At 41.8% G+C, this 19048-nt stretch overlaps 1 protein-coding gene across 2 annotated transcripts in view; it reads left to right on the top strand.

The window, feature by feature from the left end:
- The window catches only part of MIGA1 (mitoguardin 1), an 83802-nt gene that overhangs the window by 35658 nt on the left and 29096 nt on the right, over positions 1-19048 (top strand). For both annotated transcript variants that reach the window (XM_085882455.1, XM_085882456.1), the window contains 3 exons: positions 1420-1559; positions 9999-10119; positions 17745-17833. In XM_085882455.1, the coding sequence (XP_085738581.1) occupies positions 1420-1559; positions 9999-10119; positions 17745-17833 (350 nt within the window). The remainder of the gene's footprint in view (positions 1-1419; positions 1560-9998; positions 10120-17744; positions 17834-19048) is intronic.

The following is a 19048-nucleotide window of genomic DNA, read 5'->3' as shown; positions in this document are numbered from 1 at the left end:
AGTCCATTGAACTTCAGACCAATGCCTTGGAGATTGTAAGTTGCTCTGATTTTCCAAGAAAAGACTCGTATCACCAGAGGATGCCCAGTCTGCGGCTGGCGTTGGAGAGCAGCTTTGCTATGTGGAGACCGGAAAAGGTGATCTGGAGACCTATGGGTTCATGAAACTGAACCTCTTCCAGTGAATGACCAAGGAAATTGATGATTTTGTTTGTTGATTCTTCTGGAATGATATGGTGAGACTGAGATTTTTTTTCAGTATTGAAGGACATGTTACATTTATCAGAGCAGTGTTTAATAATTTCCAGATTGGCAGAGAGTATTGCAATTGCCACCTGCCTCGGGTACTTTTCGGCACAATGTGGAATCATCTGCAAAGAGGAAGAGAGGGTTTTCCAGAACATCGGATAAGTCATTTATGTAAATGAGGAACACAACTGAGCCCAAAACACTGCCTTGGAGAACATGAGTTTCCACTGGGAGAGGGGATGAGAGAGGTTGCATTGATAGTGACACATTAACTGTGTGCATGGAGGAAGTCAGAAATCCAGGAATGAAGATGGCCTTGAATGCCGCAAGCAGATAGTGTGATAAAAGCAGGATCCCAGACCATGTTGAATGCATGAGATATGTCCAGGGAGATGGTTCTTATCTCTTCTTTGAGATTGAGGGCCTCCAACCATAGCTGAGAGAGTAGCAAAAATATGTTCAGGGTTGAGAGACTGGAACAGAATCAAAATTGATGGGGTAAGATACAGGACATTTTGAGGCAAAGACAGAGTTCAGACATTCTGCCTTATCTTGGGCAGACTTTGCAGTAACCTCATTTGAGATGAGGGACAGAATTGAGGGAGAGCATACACTGGAGACACTTGACAAGTCACCACCATGACATGGAGGAAGAAGACTGGTTGGAAAGTTCATCTATGACATTTGTAAGATTATGTTTTATGGCTTTCCTTTGGATTGGCACACACTTGTTGTGAGCCTTATGGAATGAATGCAAGTTATCCTCAGTCAAGTTAGCTGTCCATGCTGAGAAGTTAGCTGTCCATGACCGATCCATTGTGAAATCTTAGCTCTTGGCGAAGAGCAAAAACTCATCCACATCACAATGATTCACCGGAAATACCCATTCAATTTTAAATCTAAAGACAACATTGTACTTTGTTACATTTTTGCACTATTCAACTTTTAAAATAAGCATAGCTCCTCAACCAACATTATAGTCATATGCTGCCCATCCTCTTGGGTCTCCCACCCATTCCTTGGATCAAGTGGATTTTATCTTTGATCCTTGTAAAGATAAAATTATGAGCTGTGAAATATGTATCACTATTTCTTGTATTAATCATCAATTTTTCTGTTGCTTAAAAGGTTAATGTTTGAAACATTGTGACCTTTAGTCTTTACCTTAAAGGTATGGAGCTTTTTGAGGAGGCAATGAACCATTGGGAGCAGGCGCTTGTGTGCCATCAGCAGTTACGAGGAGCAGATGATGGAACTTCAGATGAAATACGCCTTGGAGCTCCGGATGCTCCTGCAGAAGAATTTACCAAGGTGTGTTTTATTGCTCCTCAGAAAAAGAAACAGCAGTTGTAAAACATAAGCAATCACAAATATCTTGCAGTCTGACTTGATCAAGATGAACTCATCAATTCCCTCGATGCTTGATTTGTCTTCAATTAATCAATCAAATCAAGTTTATTGTCAGCTGTATAAAATATGCAAGGCTAACTTTTTAAAAAAAATATTGGCATCAGAAAAACTTGATTTGATTGAAATGATTTTATATTGTGAGAATTTGACCAGCTCATGGTTTTTGTCATTGTGTGAAAAGAGGGAAGAGGCTAATTGGGATCCATTTCAAATAGTGTTGCGGGCCGGGGTCCAGTGGCGAGAACGACCACGAGGTGGGGGAAGTTAAGTCGTCTCCCACCAGACTCCCGGAATTGTAGGCCGTTGCTCACGGATAATTCCGTGACGCGGCGGGTCGCTTAACCGACCGTGGAGGCCAATACCTCAACCACGTAGCGTAGGGTGTTCCTGCCAGGTGTAATGGGGTTTCGACTACCGGTGAACCATGCCCTCGGTACGCCTTGCCCGACCCGGATCACTCTACCAACTACGGTAGAGTACCAACTACTAACTACCAACTCCGGATCGGATGCAGCCGAGCGGAACTGCCAAGGGCGTACCGGCTGGAATGAACAGATTATCGGGGATAAAGACCCAGCTAAACTCAGATCCGAACCATGCTGGACCAATGAAGGAAAAGACAAAAACTAACAGGGAACATTTCTACAATGATTTATTTACACTCGGCGAGGAAAAACATGTGGCACAGGAACAAGGTTTATTGGTGTGTTATGCAGGGGAAGATGAGAGAGATGTAGTGCGACAATTATACAGCAACTTATGAAAGCGGACATTGAGCATACTTACGCGAGAATAATAAAAGCAAGAATTCCAATAATCAAAGAACTTGTACAGTTTACTTATAAGACAGGTGCCACACACTCAGACACACACTCAGACAAAATGAACCCAATTAAAAGGAAAGGGGACCTTTTGCAGCCAGGAAGGGAGGGAGCTGAGGTCGCAGTTCTCGGTACCTGAGAGTTTCGGGGGAAGGGATGCTCCGTGGTGCGGCACCTGACAAAGGTTGAGTTGTTCAGCCACAACCGTACGTGTGAAGTTCATATCCGTGAAGGAGCTTGAGTGGAGAGCACGGGCCGCCGAGGCGAGACATGGGTAGACACTTCACAAGAATGCCAACGAACCCATCGAACTCTCCGACCACCAAAGAACCAACGACCTTCTTTCTTACTCAAGACCATTCCACCAACTCAACCACCCAACCCAACTCTACTCTGAGGATATCTTCGTACTTTATAGATCCCCCTGGGCGGGGAGGGGCCGTGGCAAAGCTGACGTCATCGTCCGTCCCGATTGGACAGGGCCTTCATGGGGTCCACCCTTTCTGGGTGGGGTTTCAGCCAGGCGGCAAGCCCACCCACTCCACGTGTCTCTGGACCTGCTAAGAAGGAATTACTGCAAGATTTTGCCTCGAAAGGCCCGGTCACACCTTGACGTTTTTGCCAGCGATGGCAACGTATTAAAATGTATGTAAAACGCTGGCTTACGTTGAACTTTTGATGTTTTTTTTTTTTAAGATTCGGACGTATTCATAGTGACTTGGTCTTATGTATAACGCATTGGTAACGGACACAGAACGTTTCGTTGTGTTATAGATAACTTATACCAACGAATGCTGAACCTGTTGTCGGACTACACAACCGATGCCCAACGATAGTCTAACTTAGGCATAGCGCGTTGCACGCATCGCCGACGATGTCGTGACGTAGCCTATTAAAAGGCTGACGCACAACGATTCGAATCATAACTGCTGTAGAAATGGAAGTGTCAACATCGCGGTCACACCTTGGCGATCTTGCCAGCGTATGCCGACCTAAGAAAAATGTGTCTAAAACGTTGGGGCACGTCAAATACGGTATGAGTAAGTTTGGTATACGTGAGTACAACGCTAAAGTACGCTATCATACGTCGTAGTAAGTAGAGTACGTCAAGAAATTTTAAACATGTTAAAAATTTTATGACGTACTCGGCGTATGACACACGTTCCGCATGTGATGGGGATAAGTTTTACACACGATATGTGGACGCTTACACACATCCACAAACGCTACTTATAAGCTACTCATAAGTCGAAACACGTCGCGGTAATGTCTTTTTTACACGAAACTTATTTCTAACTTATGTTTGACGTGCTTTGAACCAATTCTTTACGTAGTCCCAACACACATCGACGTATGTACACGTATTCCAATGACGTCTTCCGGTCGACAAAAAAAAATAAATGAACGTGTTTCTAGCTTACAACTGCCATATAAAGACGTGTTCCCAGCGGTTTTGGGAATTGGTATATAAAAATGCTGCTCATAAAAGGGGAACCCAACAGTGTTTTCGAGTCCTTTTTGAGTCGATGTCCATGTCAGCAAGCACAGTATCAGTATCAGTATCAGTATTAGTAGTAGTTTGTTCATGTTGGCAGTAGTAGGTGAGTGTGAGGGGGAGGGTGTGGGTTATGATGGATCGTCCTTGCGTTTAACGATTTAACGATTTAAATGATAAACTCAACGATTTAAATGGCTGCATCTCCACTATCGAAAGTAGACGCTTGCGCTCAACAATTGGATTTTTTTTTTACACTCAATGACTTTTAAACGGTACCACTCAACTATTTTCATTGTTTACAATGAACGATTTAAATTGCTGTCACTCGCCTTTGTTTTTTGACGCTGGGGTTTTGAAATTTGAAGCGTTTCTTCTGAACGTGTTAAAACGCTCAAACTCGACTATTTTAAATAGACGCTGCCGATGGACAATTGGAATCATAGCCAAGCTAGACATCGAAGTGTGAACATCCTCGTCATGCCGAAGAAAAGTTTGAAGAATGCTGCAAATAAGTGTCCTGGCCGTGGCCGTGGACGCTGACGCAAGGACGATCCATTATACCGACGTCTTTCAGCCTATGAGTAACTTAAAAGTAACGTCTGTCGATGTGTGGCAACGATCGCGTAACGTGCCAACAACACGTTAATCATAGCTTAGAAATAAGTTTCGGGTACGCTAAACATTACCTCGGCGTGTCTCAACTTATGATTAACTTACAAGTAGCATGTGTTGACGTCTGTCAACGATCGCAGACCGTGCATACAACTTGTGGCCAGCGTAGCAGAACGTGTGAGTCATACGCCGGCATACGTCGTGAAATTTCAAGCATGAAAACATTTGAGGACAACCAAAAAGTACAACGTTTAAAGCCAACGTACAACGACGTATGGCAGTGTTTTTCAGCGTGCTCTCAATGTTATCAAAACTTACCCATAACGTATTCAACGTGTGCCAGCGTTTTAGAAAAAAAATTCAAAAATCGGCATACGTTGGCTAAAACGTCAAGGTGTGACCGGGCCTTAAAAAACGAGTCTCTGGTTAGGCGAGTAGGCGGTGAAGCGCTTGTCCAGTCCAAGCGAGAGGAAGGTACTGCGGCTCCAACAACAGGGGAAATAAAATAAAATGGGAGAAAATTATTTATTAAGCTAACTAAAAAAAAACATCGCAACGCACCCCTTTTGCTTTCCCACTACACACAAGGGAGGGATCTATCTGCACATATACTAATGGCATAACTAACTTCGGGACAACTGTATTTTTGTATGCATACGGTTCCTAGAACCATAACAATATATATATATATATATATATATATATATATATATATATATATATATATATATATATATATATATATATATGTTGGTAAAAAATGGAAAACATTGCCTTTTTGGGGCTGCCAAAAACAACTTTCTCAGTTGTTTGAAAAAAAAAATCTGGCATTCTCTTAAAATTCTTGATGAAGAATCTCAAGGTAATACAAGAAGGAAACTTGGACATGTCAGGATGCCATTTGACCATGAAGCCTATACCTTGGCCACAAACCAGCACTTTCAACTTTACTGCATATATTGTGAATTAAACAGCGAACCTCAAGTAAATAATTTGGTCAGGGCACTGTCATAGTGTTCCATTCTTTTAGATCAATGTCCTGTGGGATATTTTCTATCCACAATTTACATGCAAAAAATGACAGTCAGCCAGTGGCAGATTAATGCAGGGCCCATGCCCAGAACCCCGAGCTGAAGGTGGGCTCCAACCTCAATGTGGGCTCCAACCTCAATGTGGGCCCTGAGCAGAGGCAGTGTGAGGGCGATGCCAATCCATGCAATTGCCTGGAGCTTCAAACGATCGATCGTGGTTCACAATCTTTCGAGACGGACCCCCGAGGATGGGGTCTCATTTTGCCTACAAAACATATCAATTTGTGAGTGGTGATATACACAGCACAAAGGGAACGCTCCATCTCGAGAAAAGAAAGCACTGTGACATAATGAATCGATTAAAAAAACGTTTCCCCTGATATTTAACTCGACAGGACTATTACAAAATTGGGGAGTGAGGTTGGGTTAGTCGAGATAGCAGGTGGAATAATAACTACATTTAATGTACACAAATACAACAATAATTTAAATAAAATTTGTATAATTCCTAAAGTTAATACATATCAATATTATTTCGGAAGTCCACACTACAATTTATTGTACGATTCCAAAACACCCCTCATTAGTAAATGGACTAACACATGCACACAGCGGAATGTTGCAGTTTTTAAAATCAGAGCACCTGTCCCCAGGATGAAACAAAACTACCCCAGCGGTGCTGAAAAGCGAAAATAGCTCAGCAACAGCAAAAAGGGTGAAAATCACCCAAAATTAACTTCTTTTTTTTGTTATACAAGTGGCAGACCCAGAAAAGGGTCCTCGGTCTCGCACATGTGCTGAGGTGTGTTCAGTTGCCAATCGGCTTGCTATCGCTTGCCAGGCCAGCCATTCCTCATCAGCTGTTTCGTTGGACTGCTGACTTGAGTGCTTAAGCCACTTGAAGAACTTGGAGGGTTCGCAGGTTGTTTTTTGAGGAGGCACTGAATCATTGGGAGCAGGGGTACTAACCACCAGTTTTCCAGTTTTCAACTCATCCCATCGAGTGATTTAGGAAATGCATCAAAGTTAAACACACAAACGCTTCTCAAATTATAAATCGCATGATGACATCTTGTAAAAAGAATTCTGAGCACTCTAATGCACCCAGTGTGGAAAAAAACTTCAAAATTAATGTCAATTTTAGATATCAGCATATTCACTAGATTTATCCCAAACTATTTGATTCCAAGCTTCATCCCAAATGTGCTTGGATTGTTAATTATATGATTTGTGTCAAACAATTTCTTTTGCTTTTGAAGACCCTTTGACACTGAGCAGACAAGGCTTTTATGCTGCAGCAAATCTCCTAAATTTAAGAAATGCTCGTGAAGGGCCCTTGTGAAATGGCAATTAGTAAACGGTGATGTTGATTATTACGTCCACCTCCAAAGGTGGACTGAGGTTGGTTTTCACCCCTATTTGTCTGTCTGTCTGTCTGTGTGCAGGATATCTCAAAAAGTTGTGAACGGATTCAGATGAAATTTGTTGGACAGGTTGGGTGTGTGACAAGGATGAACTGATTAGATTTTGGTGAAGATCCAGATCCGACAACGACAATTTTTATAACTGAGTCTTGAGACCCCATTGAGAAATGGGGCCAAAAACGATATATAGCACGATGTCTCAAAACTTTGTGGATGGATTATGATAAAAGTTGGTTAGATGACGAGAACAAGCCAATTATGCTTGGTGTTGGCTTAATGGTGAGGGTGGTGGGCTTGGGATTTGAGGGTCCTGAGTTAAAATGCTGCGCTGCCGTTGAATTAATACCAGGTGGGGTGGACTCAGCCTGTCATCCTTCTGAGGTCGGCAAAATGAGTGCCAGCTTGCTGGTATCCTGTGTCAGAGTGGCGACCCATCCAGGTTTGTGCCCAATAGCCAAGGAGTCTGCTTAAGCAGCACTAATACTCTGTACAGAGTATGGTCCCAATTGATGGATGGATGGCACAAGCCAATTGGATTTTGGTTCAGGTCAGCAAATCCGACCTCACAGTGCGATTCAAAATGTAAACTGTTCAGCTTGGCGGAGGTATGCGATCTACTGAGTGCCGTTCTCGTTTGTTACTGCACACAAGGTTTTTGATGTTGATGTATTACTGGCCCTGTTGCCAGGATGGAATTTTAGATTTAGTTTAATAATGTTGTGATGAGATCAATGTTGATGTGGACATGGCCTTTAAAAAGTGAATTTGTAGTTCTGATTGGTGTAGACTTTGAAACTGAGATTGTTTGAAATTGTTGGCATGCTGCAGTCGTGCTGCTGGTAAAAGGATGGTTTTGGAAAATGTGTGATATTGTGGACCGCCACAGTGACTGATGCCATGAAATATTGTTGCATGTGATAAAGCACAGGTTTGTGTGTTTAGGGACAATCATTATGCAAAGAAAGATGTAGGAATGGTCTCCAATGATCATTACTTGACCATTCCTACCTTGTTTACTTATTTTTTTTAAATACAAAGGATGTAGGGATGTTACCCCAAAAAGCGTTTTTATTACTTGTATATTGATGCTTCCTTGATCACATCATCCTACTTCATCCTTTTATAAAAATAAATTAACTTCTAAATTGCAATTCATTAAAATATATTGTTGCAGGCCGGGGGTCGGTGGCGAGAACGACCACCAGGTGGGGGAGGTTCGTCGTCTCCCACCAGACGCCCTGGAATTGTAGGCCGTTGCTCTGGATAATTCCGTGACGCGGCGGGTCGCCTAACCGACCGTGGACGCCAATATCTCAACCGCGTAGCGTAGGGTCTATTTGTCCATAACCAATTTACCTAATTAACTACGTGATTTCGACTACCGGGGAAACCACGCCCTCGGCACGTCTTGCTCGAACTGGGTCACTCTACCGACTGCAGTAGAGTTCCGACTACCAACTCCGGTTCGGGTACAGCCGAGCGTAAGCTGCCAAAGCCGTGCCGGCTGGAATGAACGGATTATCGGGACATAAAAACACGGCTAAACTCAGATCAGAACCATGCTGGACCAATGAAGGAAAAGACTAAAAATGAACTGGGGACATTTCTATAATTGTTTATTTACAATAAAAAGACAGGGAAGACTTAACGCAAAAAATGCAAGTAATATTTACAATGATCAAAAACAAACACTTAAACAGTTTCTACTTATAAGACGGGCCCACGCGCAGACACACACACACACACACACACACACACACACACACGAAAATAAACCCAGAGTTCTTTATTGGACCCTCGCAGCCGAGGAGAGAGACGAACTGGGGGTCAGAGTCCAGCTGGGTACCTGACCGTCGGAGGAAGGGGGTGCTCCGTGGTGCGGCACCTGACAATGGTCATTGGTTTGGTCCCCAATCACTCATGTGGGACTTGTGGTTCGTGGCGGAGCTTGGGTGGTGAATAACGGGGTCCACGGAGGGGGGTCAGAGTCGCTCTTTCCTTTCCTTGTGGAGGGCCAGCAGGGACACGTTCACCGCCTTCACGACTTTCTGCTCAACTCTCCACTTCAAAAGTACTGCACGCTCAACAACAACCCTCAGAGCCCTATCCAAAACCTTGTCAGAAACCCGTGGAGAACTTCCTCCAAGACCCTTCTTCCTCACTCGACTCTCAACCACCACATCCCTGTCAAAAACCTCAGAACAACCTTCGTAACAACCCCCTGCCTCAGAGAGTGCTCGGGAATTTATGGACCTCCCTCGACGGGGCGGGGCTCACTCGAACAGACGTCACTCCCCGCCCTGATTGGACAGGCTCCTATGGGTTCGCCATTTCTGGGCGGGGTTTCGGCCTCTGCCGGGAAACCCTACCCACTCTTCCACGTGGGTTCATACTTTCGAGCAATAGTATCAATGTTGCAAAGGTCGTCGTGAAAGAGTTACGACGTTTGTGGAAGCCGAGAAACTGGAACTGTGAGATCCCGCCTCGGCACGTCAGGGTGCGAGAAGGCAGCCGGTTGGCGGTGGATCGTGACGGGGGATGGGGTGGTTGTTAGATGGCTTGTTAGATGTAATAACCTAACTAAGAGAAATCACAACGCACGCCTTTGATTCTCCCAAAGGGGATCTGACTGATCTGACAAAAGGAAGGGGATCTGACTACCCACATACTTAACGATATAACTGACTTTTGGGACATCTGTATGTTGAATGCATATGGTTTCCAAATCCATAACAATATATATATATATATATATATATATATATATTTTTTTTTTTTTTTAACAATGTACCATTTGAGATGATTTGTGCTCAATCTATGAAATGATGAAAATATTCTATGTTTTTATTCTTTTAGACAGATTTAAGGGTGGTCATATACTTTGAGTTGAAGGTCAATGTGAGTTGAAACGCATTCTTCTTAAATTGTCGTCATTGTGTTGCCCTGTGTTTCAGGGACTTGCAGACCGTGAGTTTGTGCACAAACTTGAAAGATTGCTGCAACGGGCACATCAATTGCAGGAGGAGTTTGAGGCTGCATCCTCATGTCATCCCTTTATTCCAACGCATGACAAAGGTACTTTCTTGTAAAAAACCAAAAAGCAAGCAAAATCAGACCATTCCTTAATAAAAGGTGAAGTGGACTCATGCAGAACTGGACGGTATATAGAAATTTGCTAAGTTGCAAAATGGAACGAGTTTACAACAAAATAATCTCGAGTGGAAGATGGTGTTGGGACACGAAGGAAATCGAGTTCTCAAGAATGCAAAAGCTCATTGGTACGTGTGGGAGCTGACAAAGAAGGTGATGACCTGCTATGTATCTCAAATAACAAGGGATATATAATTTTACAAACCGAGGAATGCAATCCTGCACAAGACTTGGGAAGGATAACATAGAATTAGTCCCTCGCACGCTGGAGAGCTGAACAAGTTCCTGGAAAGACACGAGTGACCTTTTGGTGCAGGGAATGAGTCTCTCTCGATCGAGTGCAGCCTGTGGCTGCTGGTTGCATCATTGGTTGGGACGCGGCTATGCCGCTGATGCAGTGTCCCCCTTACCAGTGAACTGGTACTCATTTTGCCGACCTGGGAAGGATGACCGGCTGAGTCTACCCCCTGGTGTTAATTCAGCAGCCAACAGGGCTTGAACTCAGGACCCTAGCATCCCAAGCCATCACCCTAACCACTAAGCCAACACCAGGCTTAGGGAATGAGTATGGAGGGCAGTAAAAGGTAAGTCGAAACTGAAAGGTAATTAAAGACTGCAAAACCACCATTTTTTTTTTTTTTTGCAGTGAGAGATTTCTCGGCCTCTAAAGAGTCCTCTTTTAAAAGGGTCCCCCTCCTTGGCCACCTGATAGGAAATATACCAGTGAGTTTGAGGGTTTTGCACTTCATCCATTGTCTCGATAAGCACAAGACAGATGCAGCAGCATAGGCCACAGTCATAAGCCAATCTCTTTGACACCATGAATGAAGACATTTTACACCATTAGAAGTTGAGAGGTGCCCAAAATAAATCGATTCGGTTGTTTAGAATACCGTGAAACTAGTTCCTCTTCTGGAGGCCCTTTCAGCTATGTGTATTAGCCCAAGATAGATTATGGCATATGCGAAGGCCGTATGGTTTCAGAGATTACTTCTCTGCCACAGGATTATATCCAGAAATAGTAGCAGTCAGGGACATTTTTATTTTGATCCAAATGACTTGTATGAGAGATGAGTGACGTAGGGGAAAAAGGCCAAACTGATGGAGTGGAGGAGAGCAGCCAGACAAGGACACACAGAAACACTGCTGTATGATGGGGAGAATAGGAGGCAAGAGGTCAATGAGTGGAGCAGAAAAAAAACAAAACATACAGTATATTGGAGAAAATCATGAGGGTGGTGACGAGCTAGCCTTGAAGGCCTTGCAGGCGGAACATTGACATCGGGCTCAGCCTGTTTGTTCCATAGATGGGATAAAGAAGGATGAATGAACAGATTTGAGCATGAAAGTAATACTTGAGAGGGTAAGAGATGTGGCTTTCTGGAGCAAGACTGGAAGAGAATATAACTTGTCAGCACAGAACCTCATCTTCCAGTTGGATTTTTTTTTTTTGCTCCCCCAGTTTCTTAACTTCTTCAGATCAAAATATTAAGTAAAGATTTGATAAAAAGCATTTCAGGCTTGAAAAGTATTTCCCAAATTCAATGCATGTTGAAATTTTGAGCTGTTGGTGGAGAATGTAAGTTTCACTTGAAGACAGAGAAAATGAGAGCATGAGAATTTTTAAATGAGATAGTGTGTCTAACTGTTTGCCAAAAGAGTATTTGGGGCAGCCATAGCCATTCATTTAAAAAATAAATGAGGATGCAAGTCCTCATCGAGGACACAGCCCCCCCCCCAACTGCTCTTTAAAAATTGGATGTATAGATTAAATACATGGAAATAAATAAATATGTGGGTAGTGGAGATGGCAAAGTGTATGTAAACAAATGTATAATTCAGGGTGGTATGTTGGTGGTGGAGATTGTAAAATGTATATAAATAAGTCAGTTGTATGTTGGAAGTGAAGATGGTAAAGTGTATTTATATATAAATAAATAAAATTCAAGGTGGAATGGAGATGATGGTGTGAGTGGTCACTTTCGACAAATCTCTTGGCGTGCAATGGAATGTAGATAGTGCAGTGGGTACAGTTGTAAATAAATAATTCAAGGCGATAAATCGGTAAGTGGTGATTGTAAAGTGTATATAAATAAATAAATAAATACTTCAATGTCGTGGATATGATATGGTAAAGTGTATATAAATAAATAATGGTTCCTGAAAGCATATACAATCCCATACTATTCTTTCCCATAATTTTTTTTAATATTTGCCAAAATTTGGGAAACTAGTGCGTGCCCATATGTGTGTGGCCGTACATGCAAAAAAAAAAAAACTTTCAAACCGCGTGCTAGAAACAACAACTGCACAGGCCGTTCCTTCGCTCTCGCATGGCCGTACGTGTAAAAAAAAAAAAAAAATCTCAAATGAGCTAACATCCTCATCCTCTTATGATATAAAAACGAATATGACGTCATTGTTATGTATCAGGTTTGCGATAAATTATCTGTGCTAATGCCCGGCTTGATTCCCACAAACATAATTCAAACAGCTTGCCTAGTTTCGGAGATAATGGTACAGGCGATTTCCATTAGCGGCGATATTATGACGTCAACTTTTTTTCTAGGAAGAATTTCCAAAATCGGAGATGGTTACTGTCTGCGCGTGGGCTTTCTGCATATACCTGGCAAGTTTCACGAAGATCCGATGAAAACTCTGGGTTGTAAAACAAAAAAAATGTCAAAAAATATGAATTACTTCATAAAAATTGATATGACGTCATAGTGATGTATCATATGTGTGGTAATTCATCTCTGCTAATGCCCTGTTCGATTCCCACAAACAGAATTCAAAAAGCTTGCCTAGTTTCGGATGCAATATTTTAGGCGATTTCCATTAGCGGAGATATTTTGACGTCATAACTTTTTTTTCTAGAAGGAATTTTCAAAATTGGAGATCGTTACTGTCTGCGCAGGGTATTTTTACATATCTATGCCAAGTTTCAGGAAGTTTCGATGAAAACTGGAGGCTGTGAAACAAAAAAGTCCACAAAAAGAAGATGAAGAACAACAACATGAGTAAGACTTAGAAATCCTCCACGAGGATCTTAAAAAAAAAACTTTCAAACAACCGCACAGGCCGTTCCTTCGCTCTCGTAAACGAGGACTGGATTGGGGCATTGTGTTTATCTTTAAATGCGTATAAGAAATCGAGAAATTATTAGAATACAGTAAGTCATCACTATCCGGAAGTCCGTACGTTGTAACCCGTAATGGGGAACGCGCTCTAACTTGGGAACCACTTGTCCGATTAACTTCAATCCTTTTGAAAGACAAACAAACAGAGATTGCTGGAATTGTAGATAGATAGAAGATATATACTGTGGGTGCAAAATGCCAAGCAACGTGTCCTGTCATTAACTAAATGGCGCCCTTTCCCCATCGGCCACGCATACGCAGTAACGTGTCCTGTCATTGGTTTGGTAAATAAATGGCCATAACTTGGGAACCACTTGTCCGATTAATATCAAACCTTGAAAAGGCACATACTCAGGTCCCCAGCAATATTCCTGGCAAGTTTCAATTAGATCGGACCCAGTGGTTGTCGAGAAACAGCGGTCACACACACACACACACACATACACACGCACACACACACACACACACATTGCTGGAATTATAGATAGATAAAATGGTGTCCCATGACTTTTGGCTCCAACCTAAAAATCTGCCGTGCCTCATGTACAGATATTGTTGCATACATGTGCGGAATGTGAAAAGAATGCGTCGTCATTTTCGAGTTGAGGCTCCGGACGGACTGATGTACGAACAGGACCGAAATACAAGCGTCTGGTTGAGGGCTGTATTGGTCGGAGCGAATAGCCACAAAAGAAAAAGGATGTAGGTGGTGGCAGAGAAAATAAGCAGATAATATTTCACGTGTTTGAAACTATGTCCTCTTACCATGTGTATGTGTGTACGTAAGGTTGTGAATGTGATTGAAGTGTGTGCTTTTATTACCCATGTGAACTCTTTGCCCTCTTCTTGTTCCCCCAAACTTTACCCCTGAGCCTTTATTCTCTTCTGTCTACCATCAGGTTATATCCCCTCCTCTTTCTCAATCCCACCCCTCTTCCCTTTCACGCAACAACAAAAAAAAAACCCAAATCCCCCATGATTTATTGTTTGCTTAGCTGTTTCCTTCTGTTATGCGGTCATTGTGTTAATCATTGTCACTGTGTCCTGTTATGCTTAAGTCATGAGTTGGTGAGATATGATGCAGCCTCGAGTGGCAGAATATTATTTTCTTGTGTTTGTTTTTGGTTGCATAAAACTTGAGTTCTGCTTGGATAAATTTGATCGGAAGACAAGTAACCAGATCAGAGTAGTTTGTTGTTTCTTCAAATACCATTGACATGACTGGTTGTAAATAAATTAATTTTGAAAATCGTCTCCATGTTTGGTCCAAAAGTTTCGTCAGTGTTGTGTTTTGAGGGAATTTGCTTGTCTTGTGTTTGTTTTCCAAAATGAAAACTTGGAAATGAACATCACACTGTGCTGTGCCTGTGAAATTGTGTTCAGGAAACTTATTTTATTTTGTTTGCTAAGCACTGCATTGTTGCATGCTGCTATCATGCTGATGCACCAGGGAATGTCATCACCTTGTTTTATTTATGGCTTCAGGGTTGATGGGGGGAGGGTACCAAAATATATGAAAACATGCCAAAATATGGGGTAGGTTAGAAACATGAAATATACCATACGTGTTGGACTTGCTGCCATTTTTAGGCAGGAGGGGAGGTGGGGGTGGGGGTGGTGGTGAGGAAAGATAGGCAATCCCAAAAGATCTTCAGTTAATTCTATTTTATTAAATTATTTCTGTTAACGTCTGCGCGTAATTTGACCTATCTCCTCCATAACTGCCGGAAGGATTGTCGCCACTTTCGGCATGCGGGTGCTCTGTGGTCTAATGAACAGCATGGGCTATGTGAGATCGCGCCAGACGGACAGGTTTGGGAATTTTTGGCGATTTTCTAATTTTTACATTCGTTTGCGTGGCGACGTGTGACGTCATTACGGCTCTCAGCGGTGACGTCATGACATCATCGGTCATTCGCTGACGTCATTACGTCTGTCGTCGACAGACCGACACCGCTGAGAGGCATCATGCCACTGAGAAAACAGCGTCTGCAATGTGAAACCCTCTTCTGCACATGCTGACTACCTCGAAGGTGAATTTGACACAAAAAATGTAACAAGAAACATTGTATGTAAAGAAATTCGATAAACCACATTGTGAACACTGGATATATTGACGTCCTAACGAACCCTCACTTTTGAAACTTCGCACAGAGCGTGGGTTTGGCTAGTTTTATTAAAAACTAGATGATCCGTGAACCCGTTATGACAGCAGTTGATGAAAAAAAAAATCATTTCAAGAAAAAAAAAGATAGCTCCAGCGAACTATACCGTTGAGGTTGTTTGCATTGATCAAATTTTCCCGAAGATTACTTGACTGAATCGAGAATTGATTTTTTAAATATTTTTTTTTGTTGCCCGATTTGAATGAAACTTGATACTGTACACCAGAGGGGAATGGTGAGTAAGTTGGGCCTAAAACTTTTGTGCTATCATGTACCGTTTTGGCTGTATTTCAGGAACATACATACATACATATATATATATATATATATATATATATATATAATGAGAGTTTTAATAATATATAGATGTGTGTATATATATATATATATATACTCTACCGGTCAAAAGTTTTAGAACACCCCCATTTTTCCAGTTTTTTACTGAAATTTAAGCAGTTTAATGTGTCAATGCACTCCGAAATTAAAACATCGAACAAACAAACAATTGCAGATAAAAAAAGAAATCATGGAATCGTTTTGTTGAACAAAATTTAATCTAAATTTTTGACTCATCAAAGTAGCCACCTTTTGCAGATATAACAGCCGAACATACTCGTGGTATTCTTTCTACAATGGAAATCAAATATTGTTTGGAAAGTTCTTCCCAACATTGTTGCAGAAGTTCCCACAAATGTGTTGCACTTGTAGGTTGCTTTGCTATCACCCTTCTGTCCAGTTCATCCCAAACCAGCTCGATGGGGTTTAAGTCTGGAGACTGTGCTGGCCATTCCATGATTTGAAGCCGACCGTCCTGTTCTTTTCTTCTAAGGTAGTTCTGACATAGCCTAGAGGTATGTTTTGGGTCGTTATCTTGCTGCAGGATGAACCCCTGACCAAGTAGGCATAGAACAGAGGGTATTTCATGGTGCTGAAAAATGCTGTGGTATCCCTTTTGGTTCAGGGTGCCAGTCACTCTGTGCAAGTCGCTGACTCTGGATCCAGCAAAAGAGCCCCAGATCTCGCGTTTTCTCCTCCATGTTTGACAGTTTGTGTCACCCACTGAGGAACCATCCTTTCGCCTCCTCGATGGCGTACAAAAACCCTGCCTGATGAACCGAAGATTTCAAATTTTGATTCATCGGTCCATAAGACCTTCCAGTTTTCAGTAGTCCACTGGCGGTGCTTCATGGCCCAGGCAAGCCTCTTTTTCTTATTTTGCCATCTTAGCAATTGCTTTCTTACTGCCACTCGACCTGTCAAACCTGCAGCTCGAAGTTTTCTCTTCACAGTTGAAACTGAGACTTCCTAACTTCGACCAGTATTAAGCTGTTCTTGAAGCTGCTGTTCTGTGAGCCGCCTATCACGCAAGCTGTTGACTCTCAGAAACTTGTCTTCTGATTGTGTTGTGGCTTTTGGTCTGCAAGACCTCTTCCAATCAGTTTCCTCCAGTTTCCAAATGCCTTTTGATGGTGTAGGAAACTGTACTCACTGACACCTTGGCTTGTTTTGCAATTTCTCTAAAGGAAAGACCTCCACTTCTCAGGGTTATAATGGTCTGTCTGTCTTCCTTTGTTAATTGTCTTTTTCTTGCCATTATGATAGCAATATACAACTTCCTGCAGTGAAATATTGTCCAAATAATGCTTCAGAGGGTGTAGCAAAACAGTCTGTTCCAACACTCCTTTTATACAGATAGAGGGTTTGTAACTAATCAACAAAAGTTGGGACACCTGTAGGAATTGTTTGCATCAACTTTCAAGGCTTAATTTACTTCCATTTCTGCAAAACAGCTGCAGTTGCTAACCCATTACTTGTTCTCTGAAAAGGGTCTTTTAACAACTTCATATATCCGTTTATACTCCATATATCATGTTTACACATTCGAAAATAATTAATTCAAGAACCAAGTAGGATTTGAACTCAGGACCTAAGGATCCCAAGCCCACCACCCTAACCATTAAAACACCAGGCATATGTTTTATCCAGGTACACTTATTTTATGAATGCCCAATTAATATTGCCTGTTGCACTGGTATTCAACCAATGTCTAGCAAATTGGGCATCCTAATTGTACATTTGATATTTTTCATTTGTGTTTCGGTTTGTTTCAGTGTTTTATGAGGACTGTCCTGCATTACCATGTCATTTGTGCACGTTTCTGTTTTCTGAAAAGTTATGATATTAACTTTGGTGCTTCATGAATAATGCATTTAATTCTCTGGCTATCCTGTGCTATCTTAAACAGGTGATTGCATCTTGGAGGGAACAAAAAGACCATGGAAGATGGACACCTCCAGCATCGCTTCTGATGATTCCTTTGTGTCTGCTGCTGAGGTCACTAGCTTTGTATTCACTAGATTTTTTTTTTCTTTCATTCTGTTTTATTTTTCCACAAAACTCTACAATAGTTTAGTGTTTCATTAATGATGCTCATTTATTAGTGTCACCCCGAAGGGGTTGCGAGACTATTGTAGCACCGCTGTCTGTCTGTGTGCCCATGTTTATACATTTTTACTTAAAAAAATATTTTTTCTCTGCAAATGCTCATCTTTCAATATAGGAGGGACTCCCCATGGAGAATATTTTATTGATAACTCTGATGTGATAAGTCATATAGTATGGCAGCCATATTGTATTAAAGGGAAAAATTGGTACGTCGTCTTCTCCAAAACCGCTCAACGAAAAAAAATTGAAACTTGGCATGTCATCAACTCCCCATGGGATATGTAGGGTGATTATGATGACCTCACCGGTGAAGTGGTATTCCAGCCATAATTGGTTGAATCAAAATCCTTGCGTGAAACTTCATATATCTGATCCATGAGCCGACTTGAGTGAAAAATTAAATTTATGATGTCATCTGTCATGTGGTGTGGTGACCATGATTGGACTTACAACATAAATGTTTCTTTTAAAAAGTCTTCTTTTCCAGAACCGCCTAACAGATCAATGTGAAACTCCATGCATATGGTCGACTAGCCATGGCGAATATAGTTTGACTTTTTTTTGTCATATTCATCTTCTTTGATGCAATCTAGTCTTAAAGATCCACAGAATCAGAAGAAAAAATAAAATTTTGATCTGATTATATTGATTTTTAAGTAATATACAAAGACCTCAACATGGTTTTTAATCCCAATAATTTTTTGAGCTGTTGGTTACAAAAGCGAACCCGGCATGTACCGGCCCTAAAAATTCCAGAAAACTGCGATGGTCATTACGTCATCTGTGTGACGTAATCGAGGGAAAGATTGTCTCAACACTCAGTGTATAATAGCCGTACAACTCTCTTCACACGCGTCAGAAAGTGAATTTGACGAATAATTTTGTGATCAAGAATCCTCAGGTTGGAGAATGAAGGTGATTTAGGCTGGAATTTGTAGTTCGCTCAAGATGCCGACGATAACTCGCCTACTCCACAAAAGACGGCGTGAGATGCTTAATGCCCGCTCATGCTCGAAGAGGAGACCCCCTGGCTTAAGAAATATTTGTGCAAATCTAGTGAAGGATATTTGAAATGATACAAGGATTGGGATACTGTGTGATGCA

Source organism: Eptatretus burgeri, chromosome 5, assembly GCF_056783735.1.
Source record: "Eptatretus burgeri isolate ZD-2024b chromosome 5, Ebu_testis_v1, whole genome shotgun sequence".
Taxonomy (NCBI): domain Eukaryota; kingdom Metazoa; phylum Chordata; class Myxini; order Myxiniformes; family Myxinidae; genus Eptatretus; species Eptatretus burgeri.
The sequence above is the reverse complement of the archived record's forward strand: the minus strand, read 5'-3'. Positions and strand labels throughout refer to the sequence as shown.